The sequence below is a fragment of the Lutra lutra genome, chromosome 7 (assembly GCF_902655055.1).
Source record: "Lutra lutra chromosome 7, mLutLut1.2, whole genome shotgun sequence".
NCBI lineage: Eukaryota > Metazoa > Chordata > Mammalia > Carnivora > Mustelidae > Lutra > Lutra lutra.
Window position 1 is genome coordinate 37,955,504 of NC_062284.1, and position 25,750 is coordinate 37,981,253.

Below are 25,750 nucleotides of genomic sequence, written 5' to 3' on the forward strand. Positions count from 1 at the left end.
ATATTTGCTATTATAGGGCTTAAAAAGTGAGAGAAGAGAAATTTTATCTACTGTGAAATTCAATATAATGCTATTTTGATATTTATTACAATTAAGGTAGCAAAATCACAGAAATAATTTATAATTCTGCAAGATATAGTCTCTTAACCTTCATAAGCATAGCTCAAATATTAACTACAATTTTTTTAAACCTGGTTTCTAAAAATAGAAAAATTATAACTTACTACAACATTAAGAAAGGCATATGCCATCTCTAAAATAATCTAATATAAAACCTATCTTTCCCAAAAGATCTTTTAGAAACTGCTGATAACGAAATACTATCTACTGATTATATTAAACTCAATTTTAAACTACATAAGTCAAGTGCCTACCTGATCTGAAATGCCATTAATAGTTAAATGTTCATTACTTTATGAAGGCTTAGAACTATACTTAAAGATAAATATATTTAATATAAGTAACAACTATACTGACTTAAATTTCATGTACAAAAATGAAGACCTAAAGTAGGACAGAAACATCAACTACCCTAAAAGCTACTCTCATGGTTAGTTGAAATACGGAGTTGATAATCATCTTTATCCATTCTCTGAGGGCACACTGAAAAAAACAGGTCTATAGATTCTAATGCTTTATTAGATATTAATAATAATTTGTGTAAAATTACTTATCTATATTTTAGTTATTACATGAAATTATAAACAATTTAAAATAGAGTGTGTCATTTTTCATTCTTTTATTATATTGGTAATGAATTATAGTAATTTACAACTAACTTACTAAACAAATTTAGATTAATAAAACTTGCAGAAATACTGACAAAATTCATAAATGTCAATCACTTTGGAGATTAAAGATTTTATAATCTTTTAAATGTTTAATTGTGAACAATATTCATAAAGATGAAGTTTCACATTAGTCTTTAGTGATTTATACAGGAAAATGATAGTCTTACGAATAACATGTATAAAGTCATATGAAAACATGAAGAATTAGTGTAAAGAAACAAAAAGTAGACATTGGAGTAATGAAGTTTTGAAATAAATTTGTATATTACAACTGATTTTTATTTCTAAGTAGTTAAAAATTTTAAACTCAATTTGAAAAACTGAAACAAACGGGTCAAAAAGAAGTTTAAAAGTATTTTATAAGAGAATTTCCCTGTCGAGTTTATGGTTGAAAATATTATCAAAGATCAACCTTACATTCTTATAAAAGAAACATTACCATGCTAATCATTTTTCACATATGGCTATTCCAATAAACTGATTTTAAGCAACAATTAAAATGAAAGCTATTAAGCATGTGTTAATATTACTGCTGGTATTTCAATTGGAGAAACTAAGGCCTCTCACTATCTCTGCAAAACAGGTTAGTGACAGAGTTTTTTTTTATTACTCTTCATCTTTAAGAAACTGGTAGATGAGAACAAAAAAAGTTATTGAAATAATTAGCACTAAGAGGGCTATGATACCAATCTTATTTGGGGGCTTTAACCACACTGTTATTCTATTTGTGGAACAGAATTATAATAACCAGTGAAATATTTAAGTAAACAAATATTTAAAAAAACAAAAAGTACACTATATAAAATTTCATTGAGAAAAAAATTCAGAGTTAAAAATTCATCACTAAAATGTACACTGCATTTTTGTAACTACAAAAGCATATTTTAGGATTAACAAATTAAAACAAAAAGATGAACAAATTTTAACACAACTACTAACATATCATTAACACTATTAGAAAAGAAAAAAGTGTTCTTACCTGTAATTCTTACTCATTAAAGATACCTGCTGAAATAGTCATCATTTAAGATATTCAATTGCTTGGTAGAAGACAGTGAAATTTGCTAAGCTCAAAGTTCTGAGCTAAAGACCTGCTATTAGATAATTATACTTTTCACCTGTAAATGTTGCAATAATTTTTTAACAGAAAAATGTAGTACAACATTTAAAACAAACACTAAAATTTCAGTGTAAAGAGAACAGAAAGATTGGTGATCATTTCAAAATGATTACAGATCAAGATTGCAAGTAAATTACTTTTCTTCTGTATTTGAACCCACTGAAACAGATCTTTCTGATAAAGGACAATCCTTTCCCTGTAAAGTTTAATATAAAATAAACACTCTTTCTTGCATTTTTCTGCAGTCACATAACTAATCCAAGGCTACATGTAAAATAATTCTGGGTTAACTACATTAGTGTGTTATTCTGAGGTTTCTTTTGAGGTTTCATTCACACGATACACATACCTTGGGGTAAAGGGAAAAGCTATAAAGGGAAAGTCATTCAGATTCATTTTAGCCAGGCCATATTCTGTCCTTCTAATAACATTTAAAAGCCCCAAAATTCAGCGTTGATTTTTAAAATGTAATCTTCAATTTAAGAATATTTGTAAGCATACTAAAAAAGCTGAAAAGTTGCATAAGCCAGTAGGAAAGTCGATCACTCAAGATCTTCTACTTAAGATATTCAAGACTATGGATGCCTGGGTGGCTCAGTGGGTTAAAGCCTCTGCCTTCAGTTCAGGTCATGATCCCAGGGTCCTGGAATCTAGCTCCCATCGGGCTCTCTGCTAAGCAGGGAGTCTGCTTCCCTTCCTCTCTCTCTGCCTACTTCTCTGCCTACCCGTGATCTCTGTCTGTCAAATAATTAAAAAAAAAAAAAAAAAAAGACATTCAAGATTAAATTTAAGATAGTAATCATCAGGGGCGCCTGGGTGGCTCAGTGGGTTAGGCCTCTGCCTTCGGCTCGGGTCATGATCTTGGGGTCCTGGGATCGAGCCCCACATCGGGCTCTCTGCTCAGCAGGGGGCCTGCTTCCCTTCCTCTCTCTCTGCCTGCCTTTCTGCCTACTTGTGATCTCTGTCTGTCAAATAAATAAAATCTTTAAAAAAAAAGATAGTAATCATCAAACTACTAAATTATAGTAAAACATCTAGTGTGCCATTTCTGATCATTTGTTCAGAGAGGTGTTAATAGATACATGGAAAGGGTAACTGAGCTAAGCACTTACTGGGTTACACATACATCAGGTACTGTGCTAAGAGTTCTAGTCCAAAGTTAAGACATAGTCCCTCCTATCAAGGAGTTCATCATCAAGGAAACATGTTGAAGCAAATGCTTATGGAATTGTGAAAAGTGTTTAAAAAAAAAAAAGCGAGAGAAACATCTATACGATGGAATGGCTGTTCAAAGGACTGAGCCACTACAAAAGGGAAAGATGCAAGGAAGCAGTGAATATACTGTAGTAAACTTGGTTTTGCAGGAAGAGCAGGAGTTAGCAAAGCAAGGGAAGGAGATTCAAGGCAGAGCAAAAGCAAAGAATTATGAAACAAGACAACAGTGTTATGAGAACCTGAGTGGTCTCATATGACTGTAATGTAGGAACAAAGGAGAGTAGTCAAATATGCAATTGAAGAGATAGCAAGGGCAACTTCAGGAAAGATCTTGATTGCCAGGATATAGTGTTTGTGCTAAGTTAACTGGAAAGTATGATGATGTGCATCTGAAAGACCAAGGGGAGTATTAAAAGAGGGCAAGCTCCACTCAGGAAGCCCAGAGAAGAGATAGTTAATGACTGTCTTAAGCAAAGTAGAAGCAGTGTCAGTGGAGAAGAGGAAGGTTTAGGGAGATGATTAACAAGGTAAAACCAATAGAATATAAGTACCAACTGGAAAAAGAACATTTAAAAGAAATATTTACCAGTCAGACCAGCTCAGTCTTATTATTCTCACCCTTAAGGAAAAATTCCAACCATCACTTCTCAACAGAGAACCCCAGCGTCATCATCCAGAGCTTTATTCCCCCATTTGTATTACTATTTATTTCAATCAATCAGCAATTCAATTCAGAAATATCACAATATATTAGAATTAGACTTGATTCCCAAGAGATTGGCCAGCTGCCCCCATCTTGTAGATGAGAAAAATCTGAGGCCTAACAATGCTGAAGTAATAAATCTATTAAGTAACAGAACCAGGATTAAAAGTGACAGCTCTACTTCAAATTTCCACCGCATTTCTTCACAGCCAATTCCTTTCCTGTGAATCAGGCTCCCTTATAATCATGCCAGGAAAAGTGAAAAAGCTTAACTGATCTCTCTGCCTCTGGATGTTTTCCACTCTCAAACATGCTGAGTATCATTGCCAAATTAATCTTATGAATAGACCAATCCATGCCATTGTTTGCTGAAAATGTCCTATTGCCCATACATCATAGACCTATTGCTCTAAGACTGGGAAACTAGATTCTGGTCCCAATGTTACAGGTTTGTCAGGTGCTGCCTACTCTCCTGTGATAACGCACTGAAGCTCAGTCCCATCTAGTTCCTCAGCCAATCATAACAAGGCAGGAAGTACATCTGTAACCACAAATACAACCAGAGAAGCAATAGAGTACAGTATGTATTAGTTTGGTCTCTGAAGACAGACTGCTATAATTTAAACTGAGGCCCTCTACCTGGAAGCTATGCAATCATGAGCAAATTACTTACCTGTACCTCAGTGGACTTAATATCCATAAATTGGGACTCTTAACAGCGTGTATCTCATTAGTTTGTGAGAATTAAATGAATGAATAAATATAAAACACTTAGAAGAGTGTCTGGCACATTACATGTGCTCAATAAATGTTAGTTATTATTATTGACATGGTGGAGTTGGGAGTCAACCTTATTGTCCAGAATCTACTTGAGAGTGTAGCACACAGCCCTTAAAGTTTATTACCACTTAGATATCTTCCGTATTTTGAGATTTTCCTGTGATACTTCCCCCAACTTCCAAACACAATCCATTAATTTTGATTGCAGGGCCACTCCTGTTAGGACCAGCCCTATTTGGTCTCACACAAAATTATCTACCCATTTCTGAACACCTAGGTATGATCTAAAGTTAGGCAAGATAGAGTATAAAATCATTCTAGATAGAACGAATTAGAGACAGGAATCAAGAGAAACAAAATATTTGTGTGTGAAAATTTGAAGCAGAAAAAATAAGACCATCAGTGGAGGCAGAAGATTTTAATGCCAAACTAGGGGTCTATTTTGTTATTTTGTTGGCAATGTTGAATTAGCCCTGGATATTTAATTTATAATATACAAGCAAATACTATCAGGACCAGCAGACTGAAAAAAATGGTAGTAACCCTAGAATCCCTGGCAGAAGTTGGCACGGTGTACCCTAAATGAAGAACTACACTAAAGTTTCATTTGTCTTTCCATTTCACTGGGTCTCCCATCATTCTCTGCTTAACAGATATCAAAGAAGTCCAAACTGCCAGAAACCACCATATTTTGACATACTGCTCCTACCTACTGTCTAGCAATTATATACCAGGGACAAATATGTTGCATCCACTTTGAAAAGGAAAAACTATTTTAGAATTACTCAAGATTTGGTTTGAGATATTAATGCCTGTGGTAGGATGAGACAAGTCTAAGGGCATGATCTCCCATCATTTCTGAAATCAGTTAGATTTCAAAAGTTTAGAAAAGGGAACCACAAACTCCCTGAAATGAAGAAACAAAGCTATCCTGAGAAAGAAGAACAAAGCTGGAGGTAATCACAATTCCAGACTGCAAGATCTATTACAAAGCTGTAGTAACCAAAATGGTATGGTATTGGTACAAAAACAGATATATAAATCAATGGATTAGAAAAGATAGCCTAGAAATAAACCGTGCTTATATGGTCAATTAATCTATGACAGAGGAAGACAAGAATGTTCAATGAAGAAAAGACAGTCTCTTCAATAACCAGTGTTGGAAAAACTGTACAGCTACATGCAAAAGAATGAAACTAGATCACATTCTTACACCATACAGAAAAATAAATTAAAAATGGATTAAAGACCTAACTGTGAAGGAAAAATAAAATAAGATGAAAATTGAGAGGGAGGCAAACCATAAGAGATACTGAACTCAAGAAAACAAACTGAGGGTTGCATGCAGGGATGCTGGGTAGGAGGAAGGGATAATTGGGCTATGGGCATTAGGGAGAGCACTTGATGGAGTGAGCACTGGTTATTATATGCAACTGATGAATCATAAAACTCTACCTATTAAATTAAAAAAAAAAAAAGACCTAAGTGTGAGACCCCAAACCATATAAAACCCTTAAGAGAACACAGGCAGTAATTTCTCTGATATTGGCCATTGCAATATTTTTCTGGATAGGTCTCCTTTGGCAAGGGAAACAAAAGCAAAAATAAACAACTGGGACTCTATTAAAATAAAACAGTTTTTATTGAAGTGAAGGAAACTATCAACAAAACAAAAAAGGCAACCTACAGAATGGGAGAAAATATTTACAAATGATGTATCTGGCAAAAGGTTAATATTCAAAATATATAAATAACTTACACAACTCCACACAAACAAAATACTCCAATTAAAAAATGGGCAGAGAACCTGAACAGACAGACATTTTTCCAAAGCAGACATACAGAAGACCAACAGTCACATAAAAAGATACTCAGTATCACTCCTCATCAGGGCAATGCAAACCAAAACCACAATGAGATATCACCTTAACACCTGTCATAATGGCTAAAATCAAAAGAGAAGAAAGAATTAAGTGTTGATATGCAGAAAAAAAAGGGACCCTTGTGCACTGTTGGTGGGAATGTAAATTGGTACAGACACTGTGGAAAACAGTATGAAGGTTCTTCAAAATATTTAAAAATAGAATTACCACATGATCCAATAATTTCAGTGGCTATTTACCCAAAGAAAACAAAAACATTATTTGAAAAGATGTATGTATCCCTATGTTCATTGGGCATAATTTATAACACCAAAGATATGGAAGCAAACCAAGTATCCACCAATATAGAATGGATAATGAAGGGGTTATACACACACACACACACACACACACACACACACACAAACAATAGAATCCTACACAGCCATAAAGGATGAGATTTTACCACTTGTGACAACATGGATGGACCTAAAGGGTACTAGGCTAAGTGAAATAAGTCAGAGAAAGACAAATACTGTATGATTTCATTCATATGTGGAATCTAAAAAACAAATGAATAAAGGAAAATGAGCAAGGAGCAGAATCAGACCTATATAGAGAACAAATTAATGATTGCTAGAGGGGAATGGGATGGGGAATGGGCAAAATGGGTGAAGGGGAGTGGGAGATCTAGGCCTCCAATTATCAAAGGAGTAAGTCACAGAAATAAAAGGCACAGCATGAAAAATACAGCCAATGATATTGCAATAATGTTGTCTGGTGACAGATGGCAGCTACACTTCTGGTGAGCACAGCATAACATACAGAGAAATTGAATCACCATATGTTGTACATCTGAAACTAATGTAACATTGTGTGTCAACTATACTCAAATAAAAATTTTTTTTAGTTTAGAGAAGGAAACAAGCCCCCAATAAATTCTGCATATCTCACAGATGAGATCAGTTTTTTTTCCTGCTAAATCAAATATATGAAATGAAGACACTGACCATTTTGAATACTTAAGATTCTCCAACTTAGATTATGTTCAAAATGACTAATTCATTCAAATAATTTCAGAATTTCACAGGGAAATAATGGAATGACTTCTTACATATTCTTCAACGGTCATAGTATTCAATGGAAGTAAACATTTTTGAAGAGAAATAGTATTCTTAAACGTAAAACTTATTAAAAATGTTGCCATTCTACTTCTAAAAGAGTTTACTTACTGCTTACAGTTATGAAAGGTAATAATGACTTACTGGTATAGTTTAGAATGATATAATAGTGATATTTGTCTTTGGAAACAAGTCCAGATTCTTTACCGGTATAGCATTTCACAAAAATCACATAATGTAATATATACATGGTATTAGTGTTTAACTCATTGTGAAATCAGTGTACCATGGGCCCTGTGAAGATATGGATTCAGTGTCTACAATTCTGACTGCCTTATTCTGTAATTACTCTGATGGTATGAACCATGTCTTATTCATATTTCCATTTCCAGCACTTGATACGGAGTCTTGCATACAAAAGGCAAGGAATCAATGTTCTGGGTCAAGGGATATATGGAAGGATTATTTATATTACACTATTAAAGAGCTATGCAGTTACAGCTGGTGCTAAGTATAAAACTCTAGCCATTCTGAAATAAGACAGAGGAACTCAGTTTCAAGGAAAGTCAGTTTTGTTTTCATTTCTTCCTAGTACTCTTTAAATTAAGGGTATTTTAACACAATATAACAAAAATTTTTATTTGTAAAATATTCTACATTTTTTAAATCTTCTAAACAATAGTGTAAAGATTATTATTAGAGAGAGCACACATGCATGCAAGTTGGTGGGGGAGGGGCAGAGGGAGAGAAGGAATCTTAAGCAGGCTCCATGCCCATGTGGAGCTCGAGTTGGAAACTTAACTGACCACCCAAGATTATTTTTAATTTCATTTCAAAAATGAAGAAATTGAAGTAATATCAACATAAAATTAGTAAGAGAGATGTGTCTTGAACTGATATTTTGACTTCAGTCAGTGTCCTCCCGTTGTACTTTTGCTAAGAACAAACTTAAGAGGTAAATTGAGAGAACTAGACCAACTTTTAAAATCACTTCAAATTGTGGCTTTCAGGACGTTTTAGTCAATCAATAAAAGAGACAACTGGTTAAGTAGCCCAGTTTTCCAAGTTTGACATTTTATGGATTTACTATGGACTCATAGTATGCTAGAGGGAAATACCTATGATATGTTAGAGGGAAATATCTTTCTAACCTAAACTTTCTGTCAAGAAAATTAACCTTGTGTAGGGATAGATGGAACATACCTCAACATCACAAAAGCCTTATATGAAATCCCACAGCTAATATCATCTTCAGTGGGGAAAAACGGAAAGCCTTTCCCTTATAGTCAGGAACAAGACAAGGATGTCCACTTTCACCATTACTATTTAACATAGTACTAGAAGTTTCAGCCTCAACAATCAGACAACAAAAAGAAATAGAAGGCATCCAAATCAGCAAGGAAGAAGTCAAATTTTCACTATTTGCAGACGACAGGATACTGCAGAAAATGTGAAAGACTCCATCAAAAAATTGCTAGAACTTGATTCAATATATGAATACAGCAAGTCGCAGGATATAAAATTGCCATATAAAAATGTTGCATATATGTACACCAATAAGAAATCAGAAAAAGAAATCAATCCCATTTGGCAATTGCACCAAAAAACAGTAAGATACCTAGGAATAAACCTAACTAAAGAGGTAAAAGATCTGTATTCAGTAAACTATAAAACAGTGACGAAAGAAGTTTAAGAGGACACAAAGAAATGGAAAAACATTCCATGCTCATGGATTGGAAAAACAAACATTATTAAAATATCTATACTACCCAAAGCAATCTACACCTTTAATGCAATTCCTGTCAAAATACTGACAGCATTTTTCAAAGAGCTAGAACAAACAATCCTAAAATTTGCATGGAACCACAAAAGATCCTGAAAAACCAAACGAATCTTGAAAAAGAAAACGAAAGCTGGAGGTATCACAATTCCGGATTTCAAGCCATATTACAAAGAAAGCTGTAGTCATCAAGACAGTATGGTATTAGCATAAAAACAGACACACAGATCAATGGGACAGAAGATAAAACCTGGAAATGGACCCACAACTATATGGTCAATTCATCTCCAGCAAAGCAGGAAAGAATATCCAACGGAAAAAAAGTTTCTTCAACTAACAGTGTTGGGAAAACTAGACAGCAACATGCAGAAGAATGAAACTGGACCACTGTGTTACACAAAAATAAATTCAAAATGGATGAAAGACCTACATGTGAGACAGGAAACCATAAAAATCCTAGTAGAGAACACAAGCAGCAACCTCTTTGACCCCAGCTGCAGCAATTTCTTACTAGACACGTCGCCAGAGGCAGGCAAAAATAAACTACTGGAACTTCACCAAAATAAAAAACCTCTGCATGGAGAAGGAAGAAACAAAACTAAAAGACAGCCTACAAAATGGGAGAAGATATTTGTAAATGTCATATCTGATAAAGGGTTAGTATCCAAAATCTATACGGAACTTATCAAACTCAACATCCAAAAAAGCAAATAATCCAGTTAAGAAATGAGCAGAAGGCATGAACAGACATTTTTCCAAAGAAGACATCCAGATGGCCAACATACACATGAAAAGATGCTCAACATCATTCATCATCAAGGAAATACAAATCAAAAACAAGATGAGCTATCACCTCACACCTGTCAGAATGGCTAAAGTTAACACAAGAGACAACAGGTGTTGGCAAAGATGCAGAGAAAGGGGAATGCTTTTACACTGTTCGTGGGAATGCAACCTGGGGCAGCCATTCTGGAGAACAGTATGGAGGTTCCTCAAAAAGTTAAAAACAGAACTACTCTATGACCCAGCAATTGCACTACTAGGTATTTACCCAAAGGGTACAAAAATTCAGAGATGAAGGGTACATGCACCTTGATGTTTATAGCAGCATTATCAATAATAGCCAAACTATGGAGAGAGCCCAAATGTTCATCAGCTGATGAATGGATAAAGAAGAAGGACATATATATATAATGGAATATTACGAGTCATCAAAAAGAGTACAATCTTGCCATTTGCAACAATGTGGATGGAGCTAGAGTGTATTATGCTAAGTGAATGAGTAAATCAGACAAAGACAAATACTATATGATTTCACTCACATGTGGAATGTAAGGAAGAAATCAAGTGAACAAACGGGAAGGGAGGGAAAAAAGGAGAGAGGGAAACAAACCATAAGAGACTCTTAACCGTAGATAACAAACTGAGGGTTGATGGAGGAGTTGGGTGGGGGTATGGGCTAGATGGGTGATGGGTATTAAGGAGGGCACTTGTTTGAGCACTGGGTGTTGCATGTAAGTGATGAATCACACAATGCTACTCCTGAAACCAATATTGCTCTGTAAGTAAACTAAAATTTAAATTTTTTTAAAAAGAAAAAGGAAAAAAAATAACCTTGCAAAACCTAAAATTTTACTTGTATTCTGTTACAATAAATATACTCAGATAGATGTACTGGAGAAGGCAGAGGAAGAAAATAGAAATAAGGGTGAAATAAATAGAAAAGTACAATTCCATGATTGAATTATGATCTAACACCTGAGAAAAGCAATTTTTAAAATCATTTCAAAGGTCTACAAAAGGAATGACCACGTTAGTACTGCTAATTGGCAGAATCACACATTTCCATAAGCCTAGTAATATTGACTAAGTAGTCAGAAAGTGAATACATGGTAATAATTTTAAAAGTGTTCTTTAAAAAGGGGTTTCTATAAGCTCAAAAGGATTGTTCTCCTCCTCAACAGAGAGTATTATGCACTGATTTCGAACAAGGGCATTGTTTCATAGTCTCTAGCTCGATCTGACACTGGAGAATACAGCAGACACATGAGACTGAAGCCCTGCAGTGAAGAGCCATCCGTGCGGCAGTCTGTAGGAATGGACTGCGTGACCTGGAAACTATAAGCCAAAATTTCAAATAACTACAGTGCAGATGGATTGCATTAAAACTCTCAGTGACGAGAAGGTGCCACTGATAGGCCATTCCCAGGGTCTTCTGTCATCAGTAGTAGTGGTAATTGCAGTATTAACAGCAGTAATAGCAGTAACAGCTGGAGCAGGAACAGGAAGAGCCATCATAGTAGTAGTAGTGACAACAGCAGTAACTGGAGCAGCGATGGCAACAACACGCAGTTATTAAGTACTTTTTGTCAGGCCAATGCCAAGTAATTTTAATTATTTAACTAAATACCTTCAATTATTTAAAATTTAACTAATTTAATTTCCATACCTAATCTCTATTTCTTAAAACCACCCCGCACGGACTTTAATTACGGACCTTTCACTGATGAGGAAGCTGAGGCTCAACAAGCTGGATAGACACCCAACTAGGATTTAAACCTAGGACTACCTTATTCCAAAGCTGCACTCCTTTCACGACACCATACTTCACAGTGGTACAGATATTTTTCAGTGTGGAGGATTAAAAACAGTAGGTTCCTGTATTTGAAGAAGTGACATAGAATAAAAGATGCACAGTAGCTTCTCCAAGTTTGCAGAAGAGAGTAAACTCTTTCAGGCAGTCAAATACCAAAATGACCAGAGTGAGGCTGCAGAAGGACCTCAAAACCAGAAAGGTGGACTGAAAATATGAGATGAACCATACTGCAGTTAGTATAAGGCAGTATAATTAGGGGAAAAATACAGTTATGACTAAAATGAACACAGAAGCATTCATAGACATTCTCTAATAGTAGAAGTTTGGAGAGCTTTAGATAAAAAATCTATGGTATGACTAATGTTTGCTTCAATAGTAACTCCAAACACACACACACACACACACACACACACATACACACACACACACACTGAGTTAGAAAAAGAAAGTTAAAAAAAGTGATCTGTGTAACCATAGGGACTCTTAATCTCACAAAACAAACTGAGGGTTGCTGGGGGGAGGAGGGTAGGGAGAGGGTGGTTGGATTATGGACATTGGGGAGGGTATGTGTATGGTGAGTACTGTGAAGTGTGTAAACCTAGCGATTCACAGACCTGTACCCCTGGGGCTAATAATACATTATATATTAATAAAAAAAAAAAAAGAGGAAAAAAAGTGATCTGTGAAATGGTATGGGAAGCTCCAATTGAAAACTGAAGTTATTTTAAGATGAATAAAATACAGGCAGAAATCAAATCATGAAGAGTAGTAATATAACAGTAGTAAAAATGATAACTTTACATGTGTAGAGCACTTCCTATGTGCCAACTACTTTCTAAGTACTTTACGCATATACTAATTCATTTAATTCCCTCAATACTTTATGAGCAAGTACTGTTATCTGTGTTTTACAAATGAGGAATGGGCACAAATGTCTGGTAACCTACCCAAACTCACACATACCCTAATAAATAGCAGGAGAGGAACGCCACACTAAGCAATCAACTGCAGAGCCTGTGCTGTTCAACCACTGTCCCTTCAGCAGTCTGAGAGGGTTTAATGAAGAGCTGGGTATAAAAACGCTCATCTTTAGTATCAAGAAAGATCTCCTGAAACTGTTTAAGCAAGAAAGAAAACTTTACAATGTAAGAAACTCCTTAACAGATAATAAAAGACAGGAAAAAGCAATAGTTTCAAGAAAAGTAAATAAGTGGGTATACTGATGAACTAAGCATAAGGGGTAACAAAGAGAAGCTATAAATAAATATGAGAGAGTCTTAAACATCTTAGTGTGAAATCAGGAAAGGTAACCATACCCTCCAAAAACAAACAAACAAACAAAAAACCACAAAAAACCCTTGCTGCTATATTCAGAGGCAGAATATGCTAATAACTGGTCTGTCCTTGTTATGTATTTCTCAGATTTTATAAATAGTGGATATCATTTTATTTCTGTAATTTCTAAAAATATTTGTACATTGTTAGCATCCAGTTATAAACTCTACCTTACAAAGATTCATAAACATGAAAGAAAAGTCTAGGAGTCCATCCTAGTTAAACACCTTACACAACTACTTTTTATTCCCCAATTCGGAGAATCCAAAGAATGATTCCTCTAGATCAGCATTCTACATACTAATTGATGGAAATTAATGTCAGAAAGTTAGTAAGTATTGAAGGAAAAAACATTCCAGGGTCAAATAAATATTCTTGTTGATAATCACAGGCCACATCTAGCAGGAAAAATCCTATATTAAAGAATTTATTTAATTTTAACTTGCATTTCCTAAATTTATTTGACCATGGAAACGTTTCCCCTCAGATAGTTTAAAAATTATAGACACACTAGTTCCACAATTCAGTTTGGGAAACAATGACCTAGTTACTTTCTTTTGTAAAAATGTAAGAGAATTAGAGAATTACTTTTATGAGAGTATTTGTAGGAAGTTAAAAGTGCTGAGGAAGAACGTGGACTTTTAGTTTTTTTAAGGCCAAAAGTTCCTGCTACCAGAGATACAGATATGAGGCATTCTGTAATGATCTCCTAAGAACAAATTTTAACACGTATGTATAACCAATACTGAATAAAGAATCCCAGAACTCTACAACATGTCTGCACTCATACTTTACAAAAAGGATACCATCACTTCCCCGGTTTTCCCTTTACATCATTGGCCACTCCTGCTTAGTTTCCTCTGCCAATAACTTTTCATCTCCTTAACCCTCTTGTCAGATTCCCCAGAGTTCAATCTGTGGACCTTACCTTCTCTCTAGTTCTACTATGTCCCTTGGTAATCTCATAGAGTCTGACTTTTTTTAATTTAACATTTGTTTTGGGACAATTTTATATTCCATGTAGTTGTAAGAAACAACATAGAGACTCCATGTACCTTTTGTCCAGTTAATGATAACATCTTACAAAATTATAGTGCAAAATCATAACCAAGATATTGACAGTGATATACCAATTTTATTCACATTTCCCTGGTTTTACTTGTATTCATTCCCATCACACTTAAAAATGTTCTGTGGTATTTATAGCCTAGAACATTCCCCTAAGTTCATATAAGTGAATGACTATGGCATCTCCATTTGGATATCTAACAGGCCTCTCAAACTGAAACATGCCCCAAGCCAAAGTCTTCATCTTCCCTTCCAAATTTATTCTTCCCAGTCTTCCCCATCTCAATTAATATCAATACCATTTTCCCACTTGCTTAGATTAATAACTATGATGTCACTCTCAACATTTTATCTTATTTCACATTGACACTATCAACAAATTCAAAATATATAAAAAAATCAAACCTCTTGATCACCCACACTGCTAGCTGCCTAGTCTAATCAATCCCCTGCCATCTCCCGCTAGAGTATTACAATAGCCCCCCAACTAATCTCCCTGATTTTGCCCTTGGTCTTCTATAGTTCATTTTCAAGACAGGGGCTAAAGTAATATAAGCACTCTTCTCTATTTATGGTTTTTTGTTGACTGTAGTTTTTACTGAGGCATACAAGACTCACTACTGAAAATCATCTAATGAATGGCTTCTTTTTTTTTTTTTAAAGATTTTATTTATTTATTTGACAGACAGAGATCACAAGTAGGCAGAGAGGCAGGCAGAGAGAGAGGAAGGGAAGCAGGCTCCCTGCTGAGCAGAGAGCCCGATGTGGGACTCGATCCCAGGACCCTGAGATCATGACCTGAGCCGAAGGCAGCGGCTTAACCCACTGAGCCTCCCAGGCGCCCTAATGAATGGCTTCTTATCTCAGAGTAAAAGCCAAATTCATACATGGCCCACATCACCTCACAGCCCCCATCTCCTACTATTCTCTCTTGCTCACTCATTTGTGGCCAACCCAGTTTCCTTGCAGTTCTTCAGGTCTTTACCCAGATGTCATGTCTCAGTGAGGCCTTCTCTGACTACCACGTTTTAAATGGAAGCATCCCAAATCTCAGGCTGTACTCCTTCTCCCCCTTCCCTATTTTATTTTCCTCTACAGTTCTGACCACAATCTAACATACTGTGTATTTTATCTACTTTTTATTGTCTGTCTTTCAGCACTGAATAAAACATGAGCTCAAGGAGGAGAGATTTCAGACCATTTTTCTAGCCTAGGCACAAAGTAGATGTTCAAGAAATCACTGAATAAATGAGGCCTGAAGCAGCATGGTGTTTTGCCAAAATATGACAAAAATATGGCAAGAATCCTAAGTCTCTATAGTTTAGGAGTCATTTCTAAGAATGGTAATGGATTCAAATAAAACCAACTTCACTTTTTATTTGGCAGTAACCAAAACCACAAATGCATAAAATGACAATTTCTGATCAGGTAAATAAACTTGATGGTAAGGAGGGATCAGACCCAGGCACCTGGGTGGCTCAGTGGGTTAAGTGACTGCCTTCAGCTCAGGTCGTGATCCCAGAGTTCTGGGATCTAGTCCCGCATTAGGCTCCAAGCTCCGCAGGCAGTCTACTTCTTCTGACCTTCTACCCGCTCATGCTCTCTCTTACTTGCTCTCTCTCTCATATAAATAAATAAAATCTTAAAAAAAAAAAAAAGGAGGGATCAGACCCAAACTAAAACTCATCATCAGCACCAAATTAAAATTCAACCAACTACCTATTACAAGCAAATTTTGTACCAACTGCCTTAAGTGTTTTATTTATACCAACTTCTTAATAAGGAAGTTATATGTGATAGAACTTCTAAGAGTTTAAAATTTAAGAAAATGAACTTGATAATACTATAAAATAGAGTCCTGGGAAAGAACACAAACCAGTACTCCTATACTGTAGGAGTTCAACAAGAATGTAGTTTATCATATTTTTGAGCAAGGATTTATAAATGAAAAAGAAACTTCTGTTACAAATGGAAAGAAGTTGTTGCTTCTGGGCAAAATTTTAAAATATTCTTTAAAATTGGGTAGAAAGAGGGTGAATGGCAAAACATCCTAGAGATAAGGAAATAAAGATTAGTATATCACCAGGTCCACTTATTAAGAAACAAGCCACTTTGGGAGCTTTTGGAAAACCATTCATTTACAGTAATAATTAGTTGGGAAATTTAAGACTAGTGGATTCAGCTTTTTTTGATTATTATTTGCAAGGAGCACATTATATAATATGTAGTCATCAAAATTGGCTTTAAATTTCTTTCAAAGTAAAATTAAAGAAGTTCTGATTTTAGAGTAAAAAACATAACTGAGTCATACTTTCAGAGCCTGCCTGTCCTCACAGCAGGTAAGATCACAAAAGGCATTTTGCTTGTCTTTAAGATTCAAGAAATTGGAATAGTATAGTGACCTTTCAATTGTTCTGGAGGAAAAAATATAAGGTGTATTAAGTAGATACAGATTTCAGTTTGTAGGCCAAATAATAATAGGGCCTCCAGAAAACAATTAAAGCAATCCTCCTATTTATATGATAAACCTATAGCTTTTGTATGAATTCTTTATGAGTAAATAATTCCTGAGGCACTTAAACAATATAATTTTTTATTAAAAGAAATTAATAGCATCAAAATTATTTAGTAGATCTATATTTAATGTAACTAAAATGTCAAATTCTTAAAATACACATATGAGGATATACACATATACACATATGTATGTGTATATATGTGTATATATCTATATATATATATCACAACTACATTATTGGCCCCCATAATTTTTAATGTTACCTTTACCCAAAGAGACTACATTAATGATTAAGTGGCTATTATGTATCAGATGTACAAATATGTGACTTCAAAACTTGCTTTAAGGTCTGCAAGAAGAGGTTTTGCCAATTCTTTACACTTTAAAACCCACAATTATTAAGATAATATTGATAATAATAATCCCAAAGTAAGACAGAGGATATAATAATGTTGAATGGTCTGAACAACAGCCAAAATGAAAAACTATAAATAGGCAGCTATAAGGGAATCTGTAGAGTATCCCAAAGAATTTCTTGGAGTTCTTAACAAAACAAAGCAAACACTAAACAACAGTTTTAAAGAAAAGAATATAAAAATAGACATCATAAAATAGACATCAGTAAATTTGGAGAACATAAAACCAAGTTACCAAAATTAAATTTTTAAAATTCAAAAATCTGAGAATTGGTATTCCTAAAAAACTAGAAGGTTAGTACTGGGCAATATATTTTAAATGATAAAAAAATAACTGCAATTTGGAACATAATTTTAGAGACCTGTTGTTCCAAGGACATGAAAATAACCATGGTTTCCTAACAACCAGAGAGCTTTTGTATTTCTTGGACTGCATTCATGCTAGATGAAGATTAAAAGGCAGCAGCCAAAATGACTACACTTCAACTTGGATGTTGAAGTACTGATCTGATGGGGTTTTCTCGGCCACAAGTGACCCACAAGCTTAAGATCAAGAGCCAAAGCCCCCAGTGGGATGTTGTGCTCAATTTGGTGGGGCTTGATACCATCTCTGGTTAAATCATCATCAGCCTGACGGGAGGCCAGCCATGAAGGAAGGGAGTCTCCCCAAAATCTGATTTCTTGAGACCACAACCTAGAGCAGGTCCCACAGTCAAATTATTCACATTCCTTGAAAAGAGAGAACAGGCATCAGTTGTGTCCGTCGAAGGGGGACACTGTCCAGGTGTACCCTGGACATTTTTTGAAATCTCTGGGCTGCCTCTGCATCTGAAAAATAAGAAAAATAGCACAATGACAGACAACGGATGAGGAAAAAGACAATCATCTGGCCTAAAAACTTAAGACTTATAAGAAATTAAGAAAGCAGACAAAACAAACAATTAGACAAACAGCCATATCATTTGGAATGTATTATTCTGAAGGCAAGTACAGCAGAGAAAAACACAAATTATTTTAAGCAAAGTAAGAAATGACCATAGCAACAAAAGTTATTTTTGGAGAGAGCCAACTGGGGGGATAAAAAAAACAAAAAAAAACCATTAAAAAAAAAAAATGTTAATATATGTCAACCTGACACAAAGATAAGGTGGAATAAGAATCTAGTCCCATTTGAAGCTGAAATTTGCTGAATAATGAGAGCTAGTGTCATGAACTTGGCTGCTTAACTGCCTTTGTGTAAGAAAACATCTCAGAACTTTGAACTTAGGAAATTCCAACTTGTCTTGCACCAGGTCACGAGCTCCAAAGAGCAGGAACCTATTTCAACAAGCAGCTTTAAAAAAAAAAAAAAAAACAAAATACTTTAATATTTTTCATTTCTTTTAATGATACATTTTAAAATGCAATAGTGCTAAAATCCACCAAAGTAAAATGCACTGAATTAAAAATTAAACTTACTCAGAAAGATGTTCAGAAGTTGGGATACAAACAGAAACTGAAATTAGAAGAAAAGTTTTATATTTAAAAGAGCACATGAAATATGATGAGTGAGAATAACGATTTAGTAAAGAGCTCATATTGTGGCTGACCAAAAATACTAGAATAAATATAAAAAATCCAAAACAATTATATATACATACCTTTCTCTAATACAACTTGACAAGTATGAGTTTCATGTTGACTTAAGTGTGTGGCCATAATATCTAAGCCAGAAACATCAGCTATGAAATCACAATTAAGGCACACTAGAGTAATGCCCCTATAAAAAAAAAAGCAAATAGTATAAAAGAAAATGTTTTTATCTTTTATAAAAATCCATACACAAGTTCAATGATTTTTTCCTATAATTTGGTTTTTATGTCATAACTGTCACTATCATTTTTGTTATAAAACTTGATATAACTGAAATGATTCTCTAGAAAATGGAATAGCCATATTCAAATTTATTTACAGAAAGTATTTTTGTTTTATAAACTTTTACCACTCATGCTAAAAACTAGGTGACAGGAGATCTACAGCCCAGCCCTGGCCTCACTAACAACTTGTGTCATTTCAAAAAGTCACAATCGATCTGTGCCTCTGTTCATCTGTAGAGCAAGGATACAGTGTTAATTCACTCAATATATATTTACTGAGGCTGCCTTTACATATATTGTACTATATATTGCATTGTGGTTATAATGATGACCAAAAAATACAGTCTGTGCTCTAACAGAACGTACAATCTAGTATTTTATTTAGGTAATGAAAAAATTAGAAGAGAAACGTTAATGATGATGATGTAGCTGCCATCAATTGTGTACCATGTGTTAAAGGTATTTCCATATATTTTTAATTACTCTCACTGTTCTCATTTAACACTGAATTAATGAAAGTAGTTAATTTAGTAATTACTAAAGTAGTTAATTCACTACAGAAGTCCAAAGCCTGGTCCTCAGGATACCAGCACGATCAACTGGTCCATTGCTGGGGCCTAAATTCCTTGTTTCTTAACATAACTTCACTGAATGCTATAGTTCCTAAATGAAATCTCTAGTGATTATAAATTTTAAAAAATGTTTGGAAACAATTCCCACATTCAATAATTTGAATTCAGGAATAGTTTTTATACTCATTGGGTCAGACTCTGTAGTACTTGCTATTTGAAATATCAACTGACATATAGGATGTAACAATGGCCTTCAGATTCTAATTTAAATTGTGTTTAAACTTTAGATTTTTTTGTTGAAAGGTATTTAAAAATATTATTAACCCTGCAAAAATATGGAAATGTTTCAGAGAACTTAGAAAACCACTATATGTTGGGCGCCTGGGTGGCTCAGTGGGTTAAGCCACTGCCTTCGGCTCAGGTCATGATCTCAGGGTCCTGGGATCGAGTCCCGCATCGGGCTCTCTGCTCGGCAGGGAGCCTGCTTCCCTCTCTCTCTCTCTGCCTGCCTCTCTGTCTACTTGTGATCTCTCTCTGTCAAATCAATAAATAAAATCTTTAAAAAAAAAAAAAAAAAGAAAGAAAACCACTATATGTTTATTATATTTTCTAGACTAAGTACTTTGGATCTTGTGAGTCAAGCATCTGAAATGCTGTTTAAAAGAAAATCAAATATATTAAATGTATAAATGATGTTAAGCTGATTAAGGAACTTGAATTGTAAATATTATTGTTTAAAAAATTTAGTCTATTTAACTTAAATGAACTTTTATCAAACATAATTAAAAGTCCTCTTGAAAGCAACTATTAAAATGTACTAGACATCTAAATGGAATATTTTTAAGTGAAATCTAAAAGCTTAATTTTAATAACAAATTATATAATCTTCTCTATTAACAAACTGCTCCTGCAGAAATCAAAAGTAGTCTCAATGGTAAGTAGTAGCTAAATTACTATTCCACTAGTCATAGTTACTTGCACCAGGGATGGAGTGCCTAACTCATGCCTTCACTAAACAAGGATTGCAAATTTCTTGATCTGGAAAGATGTGGGAGACTGGGACTAGTATGTTCAAGTGATCAATAGAGAAAGCTGGTCCGCACTAAAAAAGGAAAACGGAACCCAAGTCCAGAGAAAATAATAAAGACAAGATCATCCTGCCTCAGCAGGTCAGACTAGAGAGAAGCCATGTTACTAAATGATCCTATTTCCCTTATTTGTTCTGGTTGCACCTCCTCCTCTTAGGGGTCCATGAGATTCTTTGGAATCCTGCTTATAAGTTATTTTTGCTTAGGTGAAAAAAAAATAGACCATGTAATGTGATCATTGTTACTGTCAACTTATTAACAAAACACAAATATGGTTTTGAAGTTCATCACATGCTTTAAAATTTAAAAGTTTTGGGAATACACAAAATACAAGCGAGTAACATACCTTAGATTGACTTCTCCCCTGAAGCTCTAGTCTAAGTGTGCTGTGTATCTACACTTAGATGCCACATTAGCACAACAAAACTGACCTACGTTAAACTACAATCATGTACTTCCTTCCCAAATCACCTACTCCTAGCTGGTCTTTCTTATGATAGTAAAGCTCAAACTATAGTTATCCGTCTCTTCTTCCTTAAAATAATCAGTATGGCAAGCATTTGATAATATTTATTACTTACATTGTACCAGTCTAAGAATTGTAGATGTATCATCTTATCTAAATATTTTAACAACTCAAAACACCTGGGAGGCTCAGCTGGTTGAGTGTCCAGCTCTTGGTTGTGGCTCAGGTCATGATCTCACAGGTTGTGGGATGGAGCCCTGCATGGGGCTGTGTTCAGCCGGGAGTCTGCTTGGGGGATTTTTTCCCTCTGCCCCTCGCCCCACTCGCATTTTCTCTCTCTCTCCCAAATAAATAGCTAAATCTTAAATAAATAAATATTGTAATGACCAAAAAAGGTAGTTGCTATAATTTATCACCTTTTTATAAAATTAGCTTAGTAAACTACCAAGGATACAGAGCTGATAAAGGTCAGGACTTGGTTTGAAACTGAGCACTTTGATTCTAGACCCTATATTCTTAAAGATGATATAATACTGCCTCATCATTTTAACTTAGGTCCTACTAAATTGTTCATAACAATCTGTTCATAACCACAATAGTTCTAATCTGTAGGATTCATGCATCTATAACTCACCCTACTATTGAAACTTCCTTCACGATCACCTGATTCTATATAAGATATCAAAGGTTCTCTAATGCTCTGCAAATTAAGTCCAAACTACTTAACTTTATTTTCAACACTTTCGCAATCTAGCTCTAAGCTTAAAACTATTCCTCCAGACTTCAATCTTATTACTATTATCTGAACTTTGTGCTCCATCCATTCACTACTAGCCATTCCCTCTGTATGTCTTCTACTTTTTCATTTCTGCACCTTTATTCACGCTATTTCTTTTAACTCAAATGACTCTGTGCATCTTTTATCAGTTTAAATAATGTTCATTCTTTAAAACCAAGTATACCTAACAGCTATGCAGATCATTCCAAGTTATCTCTCTCCCCTTTCGCACTTAGTAAAAGTTGTCCTTGCTTTATTATAGTTTTGCACATTCACCCCTTATCTCCCACCCAATAAACTATACATTCTCTGAAGGTTGGTTTCAAGACTTACTCATCACTCTCATCTTCATAAGACCTGCTATATTGTGTACCTGACAGATGTATAATAAATAACCAAAGAATGAATATTCCATTCCAACAAGAGTAATCACAAAAATTATTGTTCTATAATTTTAAGTATGCTATGTCCATTCATAGAAATTGACCAGTTTTTTATTTTAGACCTATTCCAGTTGAAAGAGAAGTATTCCAGATCTTTAAAATCATATAATTCATTTAAAAAAACAAAATAACTGAGCTTGACAACAGTAAGGTAAAAATCAAACCAAAATCTCATCTTTTGAAAAAACCCTTTTTAGTCTTTTTTTTTTTTAAGATTTTATTTATTTATTTGAGAGAGAGAGAGAGAGAGATCACAAGTAGGCAGAGCAGCAGGCAGAAAGAGAGGGGGAAGCAGGCTCCCCACTGAGCAGAGAGCCCGACATGGGGCTTGATCCCAGGACCCCAAAATCATGACCTGAGCCGAAGGCAGAGGCCCAACCCACTGAGTCACCCAGGCACTCCAACCCCTTTTATTCTTATAAAAATTTTCAGGAAAGGCAACATCTAATATAATCGTAACCCATTTCCTTGAATTCAGTAAATGTCTTAAAATTTATACTAATATTTTTTAATACTAAATCAAAATTTTCTCTCCCTGTGAGTTACAGATCCCTATGAGCTATATCATAGATGGGACCTACAGTTCATATAAGTCATTTTCAACATATACATTAACTTATTCAGTGAATATTTACTGAGTGCCTACCACGTGCCAGGCACTAGTCAATGCCTGGCAGAGACAAAAATCCAAACTACGTGTATATTCTAGTGAGAGGACACAGAAAAATTTAAAAGGTAAAGTACACAGTATGTCAGATGATGAAAGATGATCTGGATAAAAATGTAGAATAAAAAGGAGATAGGAAGTGCTGGGGTGAAGCACAGGGGAGAAGATACAATGTAAAAATCAAGTGGTCAAGGAAAGGGTCACTCTGATCAGAGTAGCAGCCCAATGTAGATAAAGGAAGACAGACAGAAATCTGGGGAACAAAACTAGTCACAGGGACTAATATGTACAAAGATCCTGAAAAATAACATCATCCCTTTCCCACTTTTTCTAGCAACTCAAAGCACGAAGACAAGTACTGGTAATCTTATCTCTATATATTAGCTTGGTATAGCAAAGACACTGACATTTCAAGTAGCAATGGCAACATGAACAATATAGAGAACAACAGAGTCCAAAGAATTTAGAAGAATATTTTAAAAATGGTGCTCAATGGATTCTGAGTTTAGCATGTGGTACAAAGTTAAGTATCAATGTCTTTAGAAATATTCATCAATACATCTTCCTGCACAGTAAACAAGTTGTTCATCTCTCTTTATTTGAAAAAGGAAAAATAAGGATTATTAAACTACCTAATAATTTCAAGGTTTTTTTTAAGATTTTATTTATTTATTTGACAGAGAGAAATCACAAGTAGGCAGAGAAGCAGGCAGAGAAAGAAAGGGAAGCAGGCTCCCTGCTGAGCAGAGAGCCCAATGCAGGACTCGATCCCAGGACCGTGAGATCATGACCTGAGCCAAAGGCAGAGGCTTAACCCAGGTGCCCAAGCATTTCAGTGGTTTGAGAAATGTACCTCAAAAGTAAAAAAAAAAGTATTAGTCATTTTACTAGGTATCTTAGGTATCTTTTTAATATTCAAATATTGTTGGAGAGCCTTATTTTTGTTCTCACTACACAATATAAATGCACAAAGCTATCTTGACACCACTTGTCGCCAGTGAAATTTAGCAAGAGAAAATAGGTTAATCATACCTCTAGTCTAAGGATATAATGGATAGAACTTTGTAACATCCAGTAGCAATCATTTAGATTTCCAAATTGGGCTTCCCAACATCAAGTTTTTAAAAAATTAGAACAAACCACAGAAAGATAACACTTCACACCCATCAGGATGGCTGTAATCAAAAACAGATAGGGGTGCTTGGGTGGTTCAGTCAGTTAAGCATCTGCCTCTGGCTCAGGTCATGAACCAAAGGTCCTGGGATTGTGTCCCAAATTGGGATCCCTGCTCAGCAGGGAGTCTTGCTTCTCTCTCTCTCTCTCTCTCTCTCTCTCTGCACCTAACCCCACTCTTGCTATCTCTCTCTCTCAAATAAATAAATAAAATCTTAAAAAACAAACAAAACAAAACAGATAATAACTAGTGTTGGCAAAGATGTGAAGAAACTGGAACCCTCGCACACTGCTTGTAGGAATGTAGTGGAGGTACTTTATAAAACAGTTTGGCAGGTCCTCAAAGGCTCAACATAGAGTTAGTTACCATATAACCCAGAAATCCTAATCTTACATATATACACAAGAAAAATGAAAAGACAATTCCAGACAAAAACCTGCATACAAATGCTTATAGCAGCAATATTTATAATGGCTTCAAAGTTAAAATAACCTTAACAGATAAACTATGGTAGATCTACACAATGGGATATTATTCAGCAATAAAAAATGGAAGTACTGACATGTTACTACATGCATGAACCTTGAAAATATGCTAAGTGAAAGAAGCTAGTCACAAAGGATCATATATTGTATCATTCCATCTATATGAAATGTCCACAATACATAAATCCATACAAACAAAAATTAGTGGTTGCTTAGGGATGGGAGGAGTTGGAAGGAAATGGGGATGATCGTTAATTGAGTACAAGAGTTTCTTTTTGGAGTGATGACAATGTACTAAATTAACTGTGGTGATGGCTGGACAGTTCTGTAAATATACTAAAAACTATTCATTGTACAATTTAAAGCATGAATTAAATGGGATATGAACTATATCTCAATAAAGATGTCATATATATACAATTTAAGTTATATAGTTTTTCAATAGAAAGAATTTAAGACCAGCTAATTACCTGAGATCTTCTGAATGCTTCTTAAAAATACAAAACCTTTTACTTGGACGGTTACTATGAAAGCTGGAGAGACAAAACAGATTTTATTAATTTTGTTATACAGTAAGTCCTACTAATTTATAGCTTTATTACAAAGTTTATATTTAAAGTTTCTAGTTTTATGTAAAAGATCATATATAAACAAAATAATGCTTGCCATCCCTGTTTAACTCAAGTTTTATCTTAAATTCCATTTTATCCTTTTATTTTCTAATGACACACATTTCTCTAAGTATATTCTTATAAGAGCAGTACCTCACCATTATATAAAAAAGGAAATACTTAAAATTTTTCTTTAAAAAGCAAAATAACTCAAACTAATTTTTTTCATCTGTTAAGGAAGAGTTGAATACACTTTCAAACTTCTACAAATAACATGAATCTTTACCAATCATCATTTTTTTTTT

General features: G+C 34.7%; 1 protein-coding gene across 11 annotated transcripts in view; it reads right to left on the reverse strand.

Annotated features, from left to right (window-relative positions):
• ZNF280D (zinc finger protein 280D) overlaps positions 1-25,750 on the reverse strand; it is a 132,796-nt gene that overhangs the window by 27,468 nt on the left and 79,578 nt on the right. For 8 of the 11 annotated variants that reach the window (XM_047736404.1, XM_047736403.1, XM_047736401.1 and 5 more), the window contains 3 exons: positions 25,305-25,367; positions 18,946-19,064; positions 18,764-18,800 (listed from right to left, as the gene is read on the reverse strand). In XM_047736404.1, the coding sequence (XP_047592360.1) occupies positions 18,764-18,800; positions 18,946-19,064; positions 25,305-25,367 (219 nt within the window). Of the gene's footprint in view, positions 1-16,950; positions 18,134-18,164; positions 18,639-18,763; positions 18,801-18,945; positions 19,065-25,304; positions 25,368-25,750 lie in introns of those variants that run through there. The other 3 variants (XM_047736405.1, XM_047736409.1, XM_047736407.1) reach the window with 3 other exon arrangements.